The 18,355-nt window shown below is 36.2% G+C and overlaps 1 protein-coding gene across 7 annotated transcripts in view; it reads left to right on the top strand.

Annotated features, from left to right (window-relative positions):
* Positions 1-9,489, top strand: part of LOC109234201 (molybdenum cofactor sulfurase) — a 28,790-nt gene extending 19,301 nt beyond the window's left edge. For 2 of the 7 annotated variants that reach the window (XM_019400081.1, XM_019400082.1), the window contains exons 19-22: positions 5,254-5,486; positions 5,988-6,124; positions 6,505-6,615; positions 6,711-7,168. In XM_019400081.1, coding sequence (XP_019255626.1) covers positions 5,254-5,486; positions 5,988-6,124; positions 6,505-6,615; positions 6,711-6,821 — 592 coding nt within the window. In that variant the 3' untranslated portion in view covers positions 6,822-7,168. Of the gene's footprint in view, positions 1-5,253; positions 5,487-5,987; positions 6,125-6,504; positions 6,616-6,710; positions 7,169-9,127 lie in introns of those variants that run through there. The other 5 variants (XR_002069162.1, XM_019400083.1, XR_002069164.1 and 2 more) reach the window with 5 other exon arrangements.

Consider the following 18,355-nt stretch of genomic DNA (forward strand, 5'->3'; position numbering starts at 1 on the left):
CCAGCACAAGTGCTTCCTACCCGCATAGGTATTGGGTAACTCTATAAGTCCAGAACCAAAATAGAGTCATCGAAAATTTGCAAAAGAACCGAAATAGAGTGTAAAAAAAGGAACCAAATTAGGTATAGCCCATGGTATGCATGCGCTATATGTGTTTGAGCTAATGTCCCGAGTTAATGGTGGCCGTGGCCTGATTGTTTTAAAAAATATATTATATAGCTCATTAGGAACATGCGCTATACAAATATGCATTACGGGCAGTGGCCGGGTTGAGACCTGGAGGATACATTGGCTTATAAATGATAATGGCTAGTTAGGTATTGAATAGAACCTCTACAAAAGAATTAAAAGAGCATCTCACAATAGGTAGAATGCTTATAATTCTGCACAAAGTGATTCTAAGGAAACAAACTTTATCTTCATTGTCGAGATCTTTAAAAGAGAGTAATCAGAATAAAGTCATTAAAGGAAAAAAAATAAAAACCAATATTTAATATAACATTCCCCATGGAGAAGGGACCCATTATTTCCACAAATTAATCAATTGTCAGCAGTTAATTTAATCATTCTTATTCCGATAATCTCTGTAATGTATAATTTTTTTCTTTTACAGTCACCAAGGTGGCTGTGCAGACTATATGTTGTACATGATGTTGATCATATTTAATTAAATTAATTAAGAAAAAAGTATTTCTTGTCCTATCCACTTGGATAAAAGGAACGTAAGACATCATATTTGAGTGACATTATTGGGATTACAATAAGAATAGACCCGTGAATGTTTTCCCTTTTGGTATCCTAGTGTTCCACATACAGAAAGCTTCAGTTTTGTCACATTTGAAAGATGTAACTTCATAAAAAAAACAAGAATAAATAAATAAAAAAGTATTTCCTGTATTTTAATATGTTCTAACCCCACCAAAAGAAACTTTGATGTTATCTACGGTGTATTTTAAGTGCAAGTAACATTTAATTAAATCATGTTGGTAAATACAGGACATAGTATAAATAATTTTAGTTCTAGGAAAGAATTGAAATCGAAAACTTGTCTTAGGTCATTATCAAAACGTGCTCAGTATTTTGTTCTCTTTCTCCCAAATGGATATTGATTTGGATGGATTTCCAAAAGAATTAACATCAAACTGTTAGGTTTTTTAAAAAATTATTTTAAAGCCATCTTGTTTTGTATGCATTTTGTAAGATAAATAGTTAAAATATTATTAGGAGTGGTCAGCATACTCTTCAATGTGCTTTTATTATGAAAAGAAACAACATATGAGTCGACAAGCTAGTGATGTTATTAGTCAATTGCTATCACTTACAAGAAGCCAATGTATCCTCAAGTGTGAACTCAGTCATTGCTCGTAATGCATATTTGTATAGCGCATGTTCCTAATGCGCTATATAACTTCAGCCAAAAAAAAGGGTGATGGCCGTTAACCCAGGACGTTAGCTCAAACACATACAACGCATGCATGTCATGCGCTATACCTAGTTCGGTTCCTTTTTCTAACACTCTATTTCAGTTCTTTTGCAAGTTTTCAACCCTATTTTGGTTCCAGACTCGTAACTCTGTCCACCAAGGCTTTGATAGAAGGGAAGAAATCACCTAGTATTTTTGTCTATGCTGTGATTTGAACCTGAGGACTTATGGTTCTCAACCCAGTTCAGTGAGCACTAGGCCACACTCTTGGGTGTAGATACACTCTTATATAGTAGCTAGATCTTACTAACTTGTACGAGCACCTATGTTTTCTCAGACTATCATACAAGGCCATATGTAGAAGGTCCAATTATCTTTCTTTCTTGCGTTTTGAATTGTTCCCACAACACTAAAAATTGTAGTTCGAAAGTTTAGTTGTTGATCTTCTCTGTGTTAAACTATGTGACTGTCTATCTTATATGACTTAAACAACACTGTCTTGCAGTATCATCTTGGGTGTGCAATAAGTAATTGGTTCTTTCAGATTTACTTGTTTTTTAATTAGAAAGGAAAAGTTTCATTAAGATAGCACGATATATGTACAGTAGAAAAAGTTAGAAAAAATAGTGCTCCTTAATTTTGCTCTAAAATTTGTGAAAAACTTTGTTGATGGGCGTGCATGTGAGCGTACTTTGTTGATGGGCGTGCATGCGAGTGTCACCCACACACTTAGATTTTGTGGTGCCAAAGATGGTTATGGTGTATGCATCATACTTGTGTAAGTTCTGTTTGCCCTTGCAATCGACGCGCTGATGCGTCACACTCAAAGGGAGGTTCCGTGGTGCATGTTATTTGCAGATGACACTGTCTTCATTGACGAGACGCGAGGTGATGTTAACGAGATGCTAGAGGTTTGGAGGCAGACCCTGGAGTCTAAAGGTTTCAAGTTTAGCAGGACTAAAATGGAATACTTGGAGTGCAAGTTAAGTAGCGCGACTCAGGTTGTGGACGGAGACGTGCGGCTTGATTCAAAAGTCGTTCCTAGGAGTGAAAGTTTCAAGTACCTTGGATCTGTTATACAAGGGAATGGGGAGATTGACGAGTATGTCACACACCGTAATGAGGCGGGATGGATGAAATGAAGACTTGCTTCCGGTGTTCTATGTGATAAGAATGTGCTGCCAAAACTTAAAGGTAAGTTCTATAGAGCGGTGGTCAGACCGACTATGCTATATAGGGCGGAGTGTTGGCTAGTCAAGAACTCCCATGTACAGAAGATGAAGGTGGCTGAAATGAGGATGTTGAGATGGATGTGCGGGCATACCAGGTTGGATAGAATTAGAAATGAAGTTATCCGGGACAAGGTTGGCGTGGCCCCTGTGGAGGATAAGATACGGGAGGCGAGACTTAGATAGTTCGTGCCTGTTAAGAGGAGAGGCACTAATGCTTAGATGAGGAGATGTGAGAAGCTGGCGTTGGAGGGCCAACGGAGAGGTAGAGGCAGGCCGAAGAAGTATCGGGGTGAGGTGATTAGGGGAGATATGCCGTTGCTCCAGCTGACTGAGGACATGGCCATAGGAAGATGTGGAGGTTGAGAATAAAGATAGAGGGTTAGGTAGCCGAGTGTTGTCCTTGTTTGTCGCAGTAGCTTTGATACATCTCTTAGCGTCCTTTAGGTTCTTCTTTTTATCCCTAGATTGCTGTTATTTCTTATTGCTTCCTTGTTTCGGTTTTCTGCTTGCATTACTTAGTGTTGGTTTTGTATTTTCGCTTTGGTTGTCAGATTGGTTTGCTTGTTGTTGCCCCTTTCCTTTTTACTCCCTGAGTCGAGTGTCTACCGGAAACAGCCTATCTGCCTTTTAAAGGCAGGGGTAAGGTCTGTGTACACTCTACTCCCCACTTGTGGGACTACACTAGGTTTGTTGTTGTTGTTTACTTGTGTAAGTTCTGCTGGTGAAAGACCAATCCAGTTGCCTTTAGTGAAGCATGTGAAGCTTATAAATATTAGTTGAATTTTGTGCCTTTTAAAAATGATTTTTTAATAGTGGTGTCTGGGTCAAGTTGCATGCACCTCTACTATTCCACTAGGTAGTAGTTATCTCCCACTAGCACAGATATTGGTAACTCTGTCCAAAAGGGCTTAAGAAGATAAGAAGAAATCACCTAATGTTTTTATCTCTGCTGGGATTTGAATTCTTATCTCCAAGAAACTCGATTCATTGACCACGAGGCCACGCCCTTGAGTGTGTTTTCCTTTCAAAGGTTATCTTATTGTTTCCTTGTAATCGGAGAGTATGGTTATGTTCTTTGGCATAGGCGTCTAATTAAAACAAAGTTGGTATATTTCTTTACCTAAACAAAGATCTAGTTTACGGGAACTAACTGTTTTTAAAGTTATTGCTGATTGTCGAGCTTCAAACCTCGGTTTGTTGGTTCCAAAGTAGAGTGTCTCCGTTATTGCCTATCACCTTAATTAGAGCGAACAATGTTTTGAAAAGGATGTCCATTGTTTTAGTCTGGCATGTTGCAAAAATAGCTAACTGCATGCACGGGAGAAAAATCTATGATTAACAATGGTACAATGAGCTCTATATATAATACATCTTCTACTCCTACTACATATGGGACTAAGACATTCTACTCCTACTACATTTGAGATTAGGACTATTTACACATAAATATCTAATACTCCTCTTCAAGCTGGTGCATACAAATCATATGTACCGAGCTTGTTACATATGTAACTAATACGAGGACCAGTGAGGGACTTGGTGAAAATATCTGCAAGCTATCATTTGACGTAGAACGCCACTAGACAACCCCCCCCCCCCCCCCCCCCCGGCAACAAAATCAGGTGGTTGCTAATAAACAGAAGTTGGCCGAGAAGTTGCTGGAAAAATTGAAATTAGTGAGATTACGCTGAATTTCACACTACAAAATAGGTTCTAAAACACCACCAGAAAACAAACCTTTTTTGGAAATTATTGTTCACGCCCGGAAAAAAATAAAAGTTGCCAGAAGTTGATGTTATTTATATGGATAGGCTAGGAATCACTGGGCGAGTAAGTTGTCCCGAAATAGTTTTGTCAAAAAGTGTGCAGAATGGCTCACACGCGCAGGAAAATTTCGAAATTCTCCGAATCTGTAGGAAATTGTACTGGTGGACTCGGAATCACTCCACGAAACAACCGTCCTAAAGAAATTTTTAAAATTCTGGGTGAAAAGTGCTCCATGTGCCGGCGCGTGTGTCAGACGTGCTCGCCAGAACCCTAGTTCTTGTAGCGCGTGGAGGCGCGTGAGGGACTTTCTGACACGATTGACTGGGGTTTGGTCGCCTGACTTTTCCAATCAAGATGGTAGTGTTGGTTTTCACACAACACGTACCAATGAGGACATAAAGCAAATCAATCTTGAGTCGTTAACCGGAAAGACGCACGGTGACTGACTTTTCTGTTCCGATGGGACTGAGATTTCTGGGGTTTGGTTGCACAAGGGTTTCGGATCTGATAGTGATACTGGTATATTCACAGTACCACTGTAGCAGTGATGAACCTGGGGAACAAGACGAAGTTGCAGGAATTTTTTGTCCTACTACATAGGGGACTAGGCATATTCCACTCCTACTACATATGGGACTAGGTCTATTTACACTTAATAATCTAACAAGTAGTATTATAGCTATGTAAGCGCTGCTCTCTGATTAGTGTTCACCACATAAAAATCGACAAGAAGATTGTGGTTCATGAATTATAGTTACGTTAGTGATGCTTTTGAATCAGCAGCGTATAGTAACACTCAATTGCTTTTCATTTTTTTTTTGATTTGAGTAGATATGAAGTCCGAAGTTATAACAATGAGGTTGATATCTGGTTCAGCAATGCAATTGGTCGACCTTGCACTCTATTAAGGAATTCAGGTTCCCAAAGTTACTCATGCATAAATAAGAATGGGAGTCCTGGCATGTGCAGGGACGTTGGTGCTAGATTGAATTTCGTCAATGAAGCCCAGTTTCTGCTGGTATCTGAAGAAAGCATAGCTGACCTCAACTCTAGGCTGAAATCAAGTATGTCTTTCTCATCTTCTCCCTTTCTTAATAGAGAGCAATCTTTCTGTCTGGTATTAAACTCTTCTGGAATAGGAATATAAGGAAATTAGAGATTGCACCCAATACAATTAGTCCATTTGAGGATGTTCCTGTAAGCTGAATGCATAATAACTTTTAAACCATGGGTATACAATGATAAGTGGAATAACTCCTGTTCACTGGATACTGCTGGTTTGCCTTACTTGAAATTAAGTTAGACGAGGTGGTGTTTTCTCTCTTTAGAGAAGACTAGTTTCGAAACGTTTACCTCTAGTAGCATGGCTGCTAATTGGATTTGCTGTCCGTTCAATACCTTTTATAGTCCACAATACGTGAATTTGTTTCTAGACAAGTCACTCGTGTCACATAATTCCTCTGATGGTGGTTAGTGATTTAACAAGGATGGAGATTAAGAAAGGTGAATGTATGAAGCAAATAAGTCTATCAAAAACTCATTCAACCTTTATTTTTTGGGTTTAGATGGACGAAAGAGCACTGGCGGACAAGCAGTTCAAGTTGGCGCAATGAGATTTCGGCCCAATCTTGTAGCATCAGGTGGTGAACCATATGCAGAAGATCGGTGGAGGCATCTAAATATTGGGGGCAAATATTTTACGGTGAGTTCTAGCTCTTATAAAATCAAGATTTGAAAACATGCAGTGACTATATACATTATGTCCTAACATTGTGACAAAAAAATCTTGTGACAAACCATTCAGCATCTGATGTTGATGTTCATACATGTCTAGAGACAATTCCTCTACTTCTAAAGAAACTGTGGTGAGGAAAGAAAGCTTGTCACTAAGTAGTCAATGATCATAATTTTCTCAACACTTCCAGGGCTATGCAGCTCTCAGTTTGCACCTCTTTCTTTATCTTTCTTCTTTTAGTTTATTGAAAAAATAGAAGTTTTTCATGTGTTCACCTACCTAGATACATCAGTAGATACTTGTGTAAATACGCAATTGTTGTTACCCACTGATTTTGTTAAGTGCAGTCATTGGGTGGTTGCAACCGTTGTCAGATGATCAATATAAATCCAGAGGCTGGGGAGGTGCAGAGGTTGAGTGAACCTTTGGCAACTTTAGCAGGCTACAGGAGAGCAAAGGTTAGAACCACCTACAATGAAGAAAAACCAAAAGAAATGCAGCATGTTTATTTAACTGAGTTAATTACTTCTTACCATGTATTCCTTGCAAACAGGGGAAAATATTGTTTGGCATACTACTAAGATATGAGAATAATACGAAAACCAAGTCGGATGCATGGCTTCGTGTAGGAGAACAAATATTCTCAAATGGAGATAGCAATTGATTACTTTCTTTGAAGTCTCTATTTGGGACTTGTAAGTAGTCACAACAGAGGTTACAAGTGTTGAATGTGGTGAAGAAGCGGCAGAAACACTTCCTCTTGGCAGGTCAATACATCAAATAGTACTTTATTGTTCTCTGTATGTAAATGGGTATGTACTTCTAAAAGAACTCTCTTATATCTTAATTCTTTGTAACCAATGTAATTACGAGCTAATAACTAATGGTGATGTCTATGTTCATATTCATTGGGTTGAGTCCAGTTTTACGTCCGGTATATGCAAGTTTGTAGTTTGTGTAGTGTGAGAAAGCACGGGAGAAAATATATTATTGATGTATGTTCATATGTTACAATGAGCCCTATATATATACACACATAACATGTCCTACTCCTAATATATATTGGATTAGGGTTATTTATTTACTCCTATTTACATGACTATTCTAACACTCCCCCTCAAGCTGGTGCATATAAATCATATGTACCGAGCTTGTTACATATGTAGTTAATACGAGGACCAGTGAGGGACTTGGTGAAAATATCTGCAAGCTGATCATTCGACTTCACAAACTTTGTAGCAATATCTCCCGAGAGTATCTTTTCTCTAACAAAGTGACAGTCAATCTCAATGTGTTTAGTTCTCTCATGGAACACTGGATTTGACGCAATATGAAGAGCAGCTTGATTATCACACACAAGTCCCATCTGACTAATCTCACCAAATTTCAACTCCTTGAGCAACTGTTTGATCCAAATTAGCTCACATGTCGCCATAGCCATCGCTCGATATTCTGCTTNTCTGGTCACGTACTGAATCAAGATCATTAGGGAGTCCAGCGAGTGTAAGAACTAGAAACATCTTCTGTCGTTGCTCTTGTTGTTTTTCAATACTAGCAGAAACTGGCATCAACGTCTCAAATTCTTCCATGACTGCCTGAACTTGTCCCAAGTAAGTAGACATATCTAATTCCTCTTTCTTCAAGCTTGTCATTCGCGATATTACATCATAGAAACGAGATATGTCATTAGTGTATAGATTACGAGCCTTTTCCCAAACTAAATAACATGTCTGGAATGGACGGAACAAGGGCATCAACTTGGAATCAATAGATCGCCACAGGATACTACATAACTGAGCATCGACCTTCTCCCATTGTGTTTTGGCCTTTTCATCACCTTCGCTAGCCTTTTTTGTTAAATGATCTTGAACTCCTTGACCTTTACACCACAACTCGACAGATGAAGCCCAATCTAAGTAGTTTGAACCTCCCATTAAAGGTTCTGAGGTAATCATAACACCGGAACTGCCAGAACTCGGGTTTCTAGACCCGAAAGCATCGACTCCCAAAGACATGGTTGGATTATCACTAAATAACAAAAAAGAATCAACTGAAAATTCTCTGAGACAGATGAAGAAAACACTGTGTTTGCCGGAAAAGTACTGTAGCTGCCGGAAAAATCAGTGTAGTCGCCGGAAAAACTCAAAGTGGTCGGAATTAAAAAATAAAAATATGGACAGGCTCGGAATTGCAGGGCGATCCAACTGTCCTGAAGAAGCGAAGCCGAAAAATGGCCGGAAGAGGCCTCACGCGCCGGCGCGTGGGACAGACGCGCCGCCGGCGGCAGAGTTCCGACAGGCGCGTGACGGCGCGTGGAGGGCTATTTTCCGGTGATTTTTTCTGGGGTTTGGTCGGATCTCTCTTGGGAACCTTGTGGTGGTGTTGGATTTTGCACAACACTGTTAATTAGTGACTTTGACGCAATAAGTCACTTAGGTCACCGGAAAATTGCACGGTGACTGAGTTCTTTCTTCCCGGAAGTCGCTGGAATGATGCACAGCGATATGTTTCTCACTAAAGCTCTGATACCATGTGAGAAAGCACGGGAGAAAATATATTATTGATGTATGTTCATATGTTACAATGAGCCCTATATATATACACACATAACATGTCCTACTCCTAATATATATTGGATTAGGGTTATTTATTTACTCCTATTTACATGACTATTCTAACATGTAGTATCTTGGTGTGCAACCCATGGATGATGTGATTTGCCAGTATTGGCTAATGTATCAATACCGCTTGTATCCACTATACCCATGGCTTCCCGTTGTGTTAGCTGAAACACTCATCCCGTGGTTGCAAACTTAACATGGAAAAGATTGTGGTTTGACATTAACATTTTTTAGTCTTTGAAGCCATTGGATGATGGTATGTTGATTCACCGCCTTGTCTGGAGTATTTGAACATATCCAAAAATGTCATTCTTGATTCTGAGCTTGTTGCCTTCAATGATGTGCTCAGATTTGCCAAGGAAAATGCAGATATTGACTCTGTAACACTCTCTCGTGGATCATGGTGACTACAAATCCTCTGAGGGGAAGCATCATTGAGCACTGCAGGTTATTATTCTGACCCTTGCAATGCGCCCTCGATCTATCATAGGGAGTGGAATCCAGCTGTGGATTGTCTTGGCACATTCTTGACCACTTGTGAAGAAAGTTCTGTGCCTATTCGTGCCCCCTCTGAAAAACTGGTGTGTATTGTTAATTAGACTTAGATATGTATCCATACAGCTCTCAACTATGAATTTACTAACTGAACATAGGATGAAGTGCGGGTTGTCTTTTATTTCATCCATAAGTAAGCATGTGAGAGTTCCTCAATCTGCAGGTGTGGTTGTCTGTTGTAATGGTAATCGAGTTCCTTCATAGTAGTTAGCTAACAAAGTCATTTTGAGAAATGTCTTGTTGGTCATCTCAAATGTTTTCAAGAATATATTAAGCGAAGTAACCATTTTTCAGCTCTATTCGACTGTTTTAGTTGTGTTGCTTACGTCTTCTGTTATCTTTTTTTGTTGGCTCTAAAATCTTCATTGATGGATACGCTTCTATTCCATTTTAGAACCTGTATGATTTATTAAGGTCTCTTTTATTTTTGTTTAACTGAAGGTTTGAATCTGAATCATTCAAATTTTAGCCCATTAAGTATATTTGTGTTTTTCCTTTACTTACTACTATTTATGAAAGGTCTGATTTCTTTGATCTTGTAGGGAGTTCTAAAATTATATAAGATGTTATTTATTTAAGGGAAATTTTCATAAAGCACTATCTTGTAGTGTTAATTAGCTATCTATAGATACCATTTGCTATATTACGGCCTGTAGATACGTTTTTTGTTTTTATAAGATGTATTTGATGTATTTAGACTACTGTATTCATGAATACATTAGGAAAAATAGGCGTGAATCATGGAAGTCCAGCTAATCAGTTGTTGTATCCAACTGTATTCAAGAGCTGTATCATTGAATACAGTAACGTATATTCCTTAAAAAAGGGACCTTTCAACTGTTTTAAAACGGAAAGGAAATCAATTTAGCAAATAGTCTCCTAATATAACTCAACTAACACAATTATATCACCCATAATCTGTATTTCTTCCTTCATGAAAGATTTTCCATCCGAAAAGTATCAAAAAGCAGAGCAATCTGTGTATTTTCAATTCTCCCTTCTTTCTTTTGTGTTCCATTCTTACGGTTCGTACAAAATAATTTTCAACCAAGAAAAATCGAGATTGATACAATTGTATACAGAAATACGTTCACATTCGATTTTGCATATGGCAAGTTTAACAATGTTATTGCGTCATTCTGGAAAGTGGAATAATGAGAGTAATTACGTCGATTATTCGATTGAGGGAATACTGATAAAGGAGTATGCGTAGTATAATGGTTTGGTTGCGTCAATTTCTAAGCAACTGGACATAGATTTGAGCTCAAAGACCATTAAAATTCAATACAAAGTAGAAGAAAATTGCACGCCAATGGGAATACACAATGATAGGGGTTACAGGGTGTATGTAGAGTTGAAAAAAGAGAACAGAGAATTTGGGATGTATCCTTTGTGCATAACAACAATTGACAAAGAAGTTGTAGCCGGAGGTAGTTTAATTCAAGGCGACATTGTCCAAATGGACGAAGCAGTTCAAAGGTATAATTTCGATACAGATGATACACTTGCCCTTGATGTTGTCAATTCAGGCGAACCAATTGGGGTGTTCGAACTGGACAAGGATTTGATAATTTCAAAATCTAATCAAAGGGAGGTTATGGTTGGACAAGTATATAAAGAGGCGATGGAGCATTACGTTATATCAGAAAGGTTTCAATTCCGGGTTGATAGGTCTAATGCTATCAGGTTTGAGTGTTCTTAATTATTCATTATTTTTTTTGTATATTGTATTTCTGGTAGGAGTTGTAAATCGTATGTAGATGTATTTAGGTGTATTTGTGTATTTTTACTCGACCTTCACTGATATGCGTTTTTTATTTATTATGTATTAATAATACATGTATTGTTGTGGAGCATTACGCTGGTAGAAGAATTGAATGTAAAGTTAAATTGTATGTGATGTATTTAGTTGTATTTGTGAAAGGTTACATGACCTTCACTGTTGTGCTTTTTTTTTTTTAAAAGGATTAATAATACATGTATTCTTGTGTATTACAGTGGCTCTAACTGTTTTTTATTGAATGTATTAATTGTATTTAAATGTATGCTTATAAGTATAGGCGTATTCAGACATGTTTAAATGTATAACAGTGTATATATTTGTATTTTAAATGTATGCTTATAAGTATAGGCGTATTCAGACATGTTTAAATGTATAACAATGTATATATTTGTGTTTATATGTATGCTTATAAGTATAGGCGTATTCAGACATGCAATTATATCCAAATGTATATGAGTGTATTTTTTGTAAGCATTTATATTGATCGTATGTGTAATGATAAATTATTTGCAGCTATGCATTATTATGTATGTCAGAAGATTGTGAATGGAGGTTTAAGGCTTCTAGCATTAACAAATCACAATTATTCAAAGTGAGAGAGTTCAATGATAAGCATACATGTCCGTTGAAGGATAAGGTGTATGAGCAACGTCATGCAAGTAGCAGCCTTATAGGTGGTATGATTAGGCCCAAGCTTACAAATCATAAGAGGAAATACACCCCAAAGGATATAATTGATGATGTGAAACATGTATGCTTATATTAGGGTGATGGAAAAAGCATACACACAGGCTGAGTTTGACAGTCTAATGGAGAAGGTGGAGAAGGTAGATATTAGGGTGAAGGAATACTTGGAGCTATCTGGATACGAAAAGTGGGCTAGGTTGTATGCACCTGTTAACAGGGGATGAACAATGACGTCAAATATTGCTGAGTCAATCAATGCCGCACTTGTGTCAGCAAGGGAATATACGACCTCCTCGAAGAAGTTAGGAAAATGTTTGGACGTTGGAATTGCAGCAATCGGAAAGAAGCTCTACAGACATACACAACGCTTGGGAAAAAATACCAGGAGATGCTTACCTTGAATGAGACAATGTCTACACGAATGACTGTAAGTTGCCTTTTATTTACGTATCTATATCCTATATTAGCCATGGTACAAGGTATTTAACTGTATATATTTCAAGGTAGCCATGGACGTTGTATCCTATATTCATTCGAGACTCCTCTTTAATATTCTACAAACATTCATATAGTATGTATTCTAATATATTCAATGTATTTAACTGTATATACGTGTATGTCTTTGAATTCTGCATGTACAAATATGTTTGTATTTAATACAGTTGTATTTTACTACAATATATATTGTGATTCTTAAAGCTAAATAAAAGTCTAATACTCTATATGAAAATCATAAATATATATATATATATATATATATATTGTAATTAATATGTCTATTTTTTGATATATATATATATGATTTGTTTTTTTAAATAATTCAAACTTAAGGTCTATGTTTAAATGTAGGTGGTGCCATCGACTGAATATTTGCATACGGTGAACGATGAAGGAAGGCATTACACCGCATGCCTCTTAGAGAGAAATGCAGTTGTGGGCGGTTCCAAGTCGACGAATTACCGTGCCCACATGCTTGGGCTGTCCTGAAGAGCAAGTTTCTAATGCCAGAAGATTATTGCTCTGACTATTACAAACAAAAGTCTGTTGTAATGACATATGGTGTGCCTGTGTATCCTTTGCCGGACCGGAAAGAATGGAGTATACCGGCACATATAGCAGATGAAGTTGTATTACCACCCAAATGGAAAAGACCTCCTGGAAGACCAAAGAAGAAGCGTGATAAGCTATTGATTGAATTGCTGCAGAAGAACATAATAAGCGTACTTGTAGAAATGCTCCACGTAGAAATTAATTCACATTCTGACTTGTATTAATGCTATAACGATTTGTCATAGATTCCGGTGTCATTTCGAATATATTCTGGATATATTTAGTTGGTGTATTAAATCTGAATACGTAATTAAAATACGACTATTATATTACTTCATGATATCTGACTATAGATGGATACAATCATTGAATACATACGATTACACTTAGTTATATATATAGGATATGATTGTATTGTAAAAAGATGTAATATTTCAATAAACAGAACTGATGATTTTTTTAATACATATCGTATATCAGAGATTGAATATGATTTCTGAATATTAAATACATGTATTCAAATACACATGAATACATATTAATACAATCTGTTATACACGTATAGATGTATAAATATGTATTGTACAAAGGTCTAAATAGACTTGAATACATATGCATACAGAAGAATACAGATTAATAAAATCAATTATATACATAAGTTGTATTCAAAATACAGCTGAATACATATTAATACAATATATTATATAAATATGTCTACATACATCTGCTGAAAATATGTAAACATAATCTGGTGAATACATATAAATACAACTTAATGAATATAGATAAATATATCGTGTTGAAATACAGATGAATACAATATGGTATATTATAATATAAATGCAACCTGTCGACTTGTTATGAATGCAATAAGTTGAATACAGAGTAATAAAGTAAGTTGAATACAGACTGATACAATAAGTTGAATACATATGAATACAACATATTGCATACATATCAATACAAACTGTTGTAAACATACAAAAACAATATGTTGAAAGACAGATGAATTCAGATGCACAAAAACAGCCAATAAATGGATTGGATACTTGAAATGATAGTATATAAACACCGTTGATACGGTGAATAAATTAAAATTATTTTTTGCTAAATTAAACACCATTTTACCAACACACTTTCCAAAAAAACAGTATTCACAAAAAACTCCCATCGAAAACTACATTCACCTAAGACTACTCTAACATTATCTTAATCGACGTATTAGAATCAGTGATGTGCCTAAGAATCTTTGAAGGTGCTTCGCTCTCGCTTATGGCATCTGCGTCTATCTTCTGCATAGCATAGTCCCAAAGGAGGGCACCATATCTTTGACGGAGTAAATTGGCATTAAATTTTGTTTGTGGAACCAAACCAACGGTGCTCAGAAACTCTGTGTATTCCACGACATGCACCCCACAATCCCTGAAAGAATACATTAAAATAGTTACAAACAATTCATATTATTAGAAAAATGATACAAGGAAAAGGATTAAATACATACATGCTCCCGGAATTTTGTTGAGACAGATTTGAAATGAAAACAACATCAAAGGGATCAGTTGGTGCCTTGTCACTGTATGCTGAGTCATGAGACCAATCTATGCCTTGCTTATCTCTGTAAAAACCACTGATCGATAGATACAGAGGTACAAGCTTAGCTAGCTTATCTATCTCTGAAGCCACATATGTATCATGCAATGCTGATCTAATGGAGTCATACACTTTGATACATCTATCCTTGAATGAGACAACTGCCAAAACCCAATGCAGTTTGTCCTTCAAGTTGACTGGTATCAAGATATTGTCAACAGTATGCCACCGTACATTAGCCAGCAATCTGTAGCCCCTTATGTATTCACATACCACATCCTCTTCTTTGGCTACATTTGCATTACTATCTGTATCAGCATACCTGTCGAATATTTCAGCTATTCTTGTCTTGAATATACAATCAACAGTTGTATACTTGAAGTTGGGTATTTGGTTGTACTTTCCCTTCTTTCTTAAGTAGTAAAAGATGACATCAATATGCTACATGTAAAATTGAATACATAGCGTCAGTACATTGAATGAAATTCAGAAAATATCAACTGCTGAAAACAGAATTGAACACATGTATTTGTATGTTAAACATTAACTGCTGAAAACAGATTAGTAAAATTGTATGTTACATACATAATGCCGAATACATGTATTTATTTGATACTGAATACATTTAATAAACTGAATCTGGAAGGAGTTTATCTTACATTGTCATTCCATAGTTTGCCGTCAAATGAGAGAAGGTAAAACCAATTTTTTGAAGTGACTTGATCAACGCCAAAATCCAACGGTATATGCGGTGTTGACTTGTTCTTTTTGTAATGGTCTTCCAAATCACTTCTACAATGAATTTCAAAATACAATATGTCTTTATTTAAATTATAAATATATTGAATAGACATACAAAGTAAAAAACTTACTTTTGATAATGTTTAGCAAGAAGACTATCACGAACCCATTTCTCATACTCCTGAATGACTAATGTAGGATGTGGTCCCGAAATCAAATCATCTTCAAATGGGTGTTTCTTGTCGAATATGGGAGTCAACTTAACTGAGGTACCTATTGTTCAGTAAAGTCATGAATACAACCATTTAATTATAGATACAAGGGGGAAGAAGATCATAACTTTATAATACATTGTTTTTTAAATAATTTACTAACCTGCGGAGTCGAAGTTTGACTCATAAGGCAAAGAATACCATCTACTTGGACAGCGATCCCTATGTGAGGGTAACGGGGTTGCATCTGCTGGATTTTTTGCTGCATGATGTATCACAATTCTAGCTTCTGGAATTTGACTTGGAAGAAACTTGTCCGGCAACTCAAACTGTGATATATATACTTCTTTGGATACACATGTAGGTGGTATGATACACAGCACCTCAGATGTATTATTCCCCTCAACTATTGCTTCATCACAAACATGATTAACATCTGTATTCTGTTAATGTATACAGATGTATATGAGTGTTTTATAAAGTGGAAAATAAACATAAACACAACTGCATACATGTTTCAATTACTGTATTCTGTTACTGTATACTGCATTTTCAAGTTAATAAATATTGTATTCTGTTAATGAATACTGTATTCTGTAAACATAAATACAACTACATATAGATTATGTTATATTTAGCTGTATGGAATTGTAGGTTGTATGCAACTTGAAAATACAGTATACATTAACAGAATACAACTTGAAAATAAATATAAATACAACTACATACATGTTTTAATTTATATGTGTATTTATATAATACTGAATACTTATGCATAACTTAAGTAACATGTATTTACTTGTATTTCAAAACATGTATGGTGTGGTATAGATGATTAATGTTAATAAATAAGAAACATATAGTCTTATTATCTTTATATAAACATAAACTAACAGAGGTTAAAAAAATGTTAGCCTCTAAATTCTCGCCGACAGTTATATCACTCTTTGGCTGGCCTTTAGGATTATCTTGCACGTCGACATCAGGCGACATTTGAATACCATCATCACGTGTCACTGTGGGCTGATTTGCTTTAATCTGGTCAGGAATCTTCTTAAAGTTTTCATTGATCAATGTTCTTAAAGACGTGAACTCGCCCATTACCTAATCAAAACATAAAAAATTAGATAGGTGATGGAAAAATATATGAATGTTAATTTCAAAACTGTAATGTTTACTAATGGCATACAAAACTCACGTAGTCTTTGAATGAATTTAGATCATTCCTCAAAGAAGATACTTCATCTGTTTAAGAATCTGCCGGCTTCTTATCATGCAACACAGTTTGATTGACTTCATATATATCAGCATCAGGAGTCTTGGGTTTAGTCTCTGCCTCTGAGTGATCTATAATCTGCTCTTTGCGCTTCTTGTGGGGCGGAAATGAAGAAGGTCCAACACTTGCATCATATTTCTTCTCAGGCTGAAGATGCGGTGTAGGGCTAAAGTCATCTGAATCATCCGAATCATTTGCATGCTTTTCTAAATGAGTATTGGTAGGACTGTTATCTACCTCAACGCCTCCCAGAGGAATCTGAATAACAGCAAGCTCTACATCGCTTGGTTGGATGTCGTTGTAAACAATCTGAAAATTGAAATTGTATGTTATATACAACCTATATTTACTTTTGATCACTGTATTGAAATGTATATTGTGTGCAACTGCAGGCTATATGCAAATGGAAATTGTAGTTTGTATGCAGATGAATGGTGTACTGTATAAAAAATCTAGGTTGTATTTAGATGTATGTTGTATGCATATGTATGTTGTATGTAGATTATAATGTAGGTATATGTATGGAATTGAAGGTTGTATGCAACTTGAAAATACAGTACTTATTCAGATGTATGTTATATGCAGATCTCTATACTTAGCAAATATTGTATGCAAAATTAAATTTCAGAAACTTATGAAAATAGTAACTTACCATGTTTCCATGGTCTTTGAACATGCCGTTCATCAGATAAACATAAGTTTGTTGATTGATAGTGGTTCTCCAATTGAGTAATCTGGGTACCCGATTACCAAGGCGCTTTGCAATTTTGGGGTCAACCTTTGAACAACACTCATAAAACCAAACTTGCATGGCGAGAGGCATCCCAGCTATCCTATAGTAGTTCTTGTGATAATCCATTTTCTTACTAATAGATGTAATAAGGTAGCTGAATGCAAAAGTACCCCATGGATAATAAGAGTATCTCCCACTCTCTACCAAGTCAAAATGTAGTAGCGGGATGGTTGTGGTTTTCTTCTCTGATGAAAATATCCATGTGTGTATGATATACAGCAAGGCTATCTTGATGGCATCCCCATAGTTTTCATCACCCCGTTTCTTTTCATCAAAGCATGACAACAAAGCTTCCTTTTTAACCAGCTTTGCACCGCCAAAGTATGTCTGAACAATACGGTTGGGCACCTCTGTGTTGAACTTAAATTCATGTGGGTCACCAACACATTTGAGACCAGTGACGAGCGTAAACTCCCTGATTGAGAAGGAAATTTTTGTACCATTGACGTGTATTGAAAATACGTCATCGGTACTTCCTTCTAACTGCAAAACCATGAAGCACCTGAAGAGCTGATGCTGTACCTCACACTGATCCATATCAAGGAGACTTCCAAAATAAGTAGAACTTAATAGTTTATACTGTTCTGGAGTAAGCTTTTCTTTGAGATCAGATAATATGTTTGTGTTTGTATATGAACAAATATGCGGTGATAATCTTGGCGGCTGTTTCACAAACAGTTTAATTTCCTGCATACAAACAAGAATTTAAAAAAGGTTTCATATTCAGCATCAATACATAAACTTATAAAGTGTTATGAATACATATAAATACAACTAGATACAATATGAAAAATACATTGGAGTAAGAAATACACGCTGGAAATAGTTGTTTATATATATATATATATATATATATATATATATATATATATATATATATATATAATACA

This window comes from Nicotiana attenuata, chromosome 11 (genome assembly GCF_001879085.1).
Source record: "Nicotiana attenuata strain UT chromosome 11, NIATTr2, whole genome shotgun sequence".
Classification (NCBI taxonomy): domain Eukaryota; kingdom Viridiplantae; phylum Streptophyta; class Magnoliopsida; order Solanales; family Solanaceae; genus Nicotiana; species Nicotiana attenuata.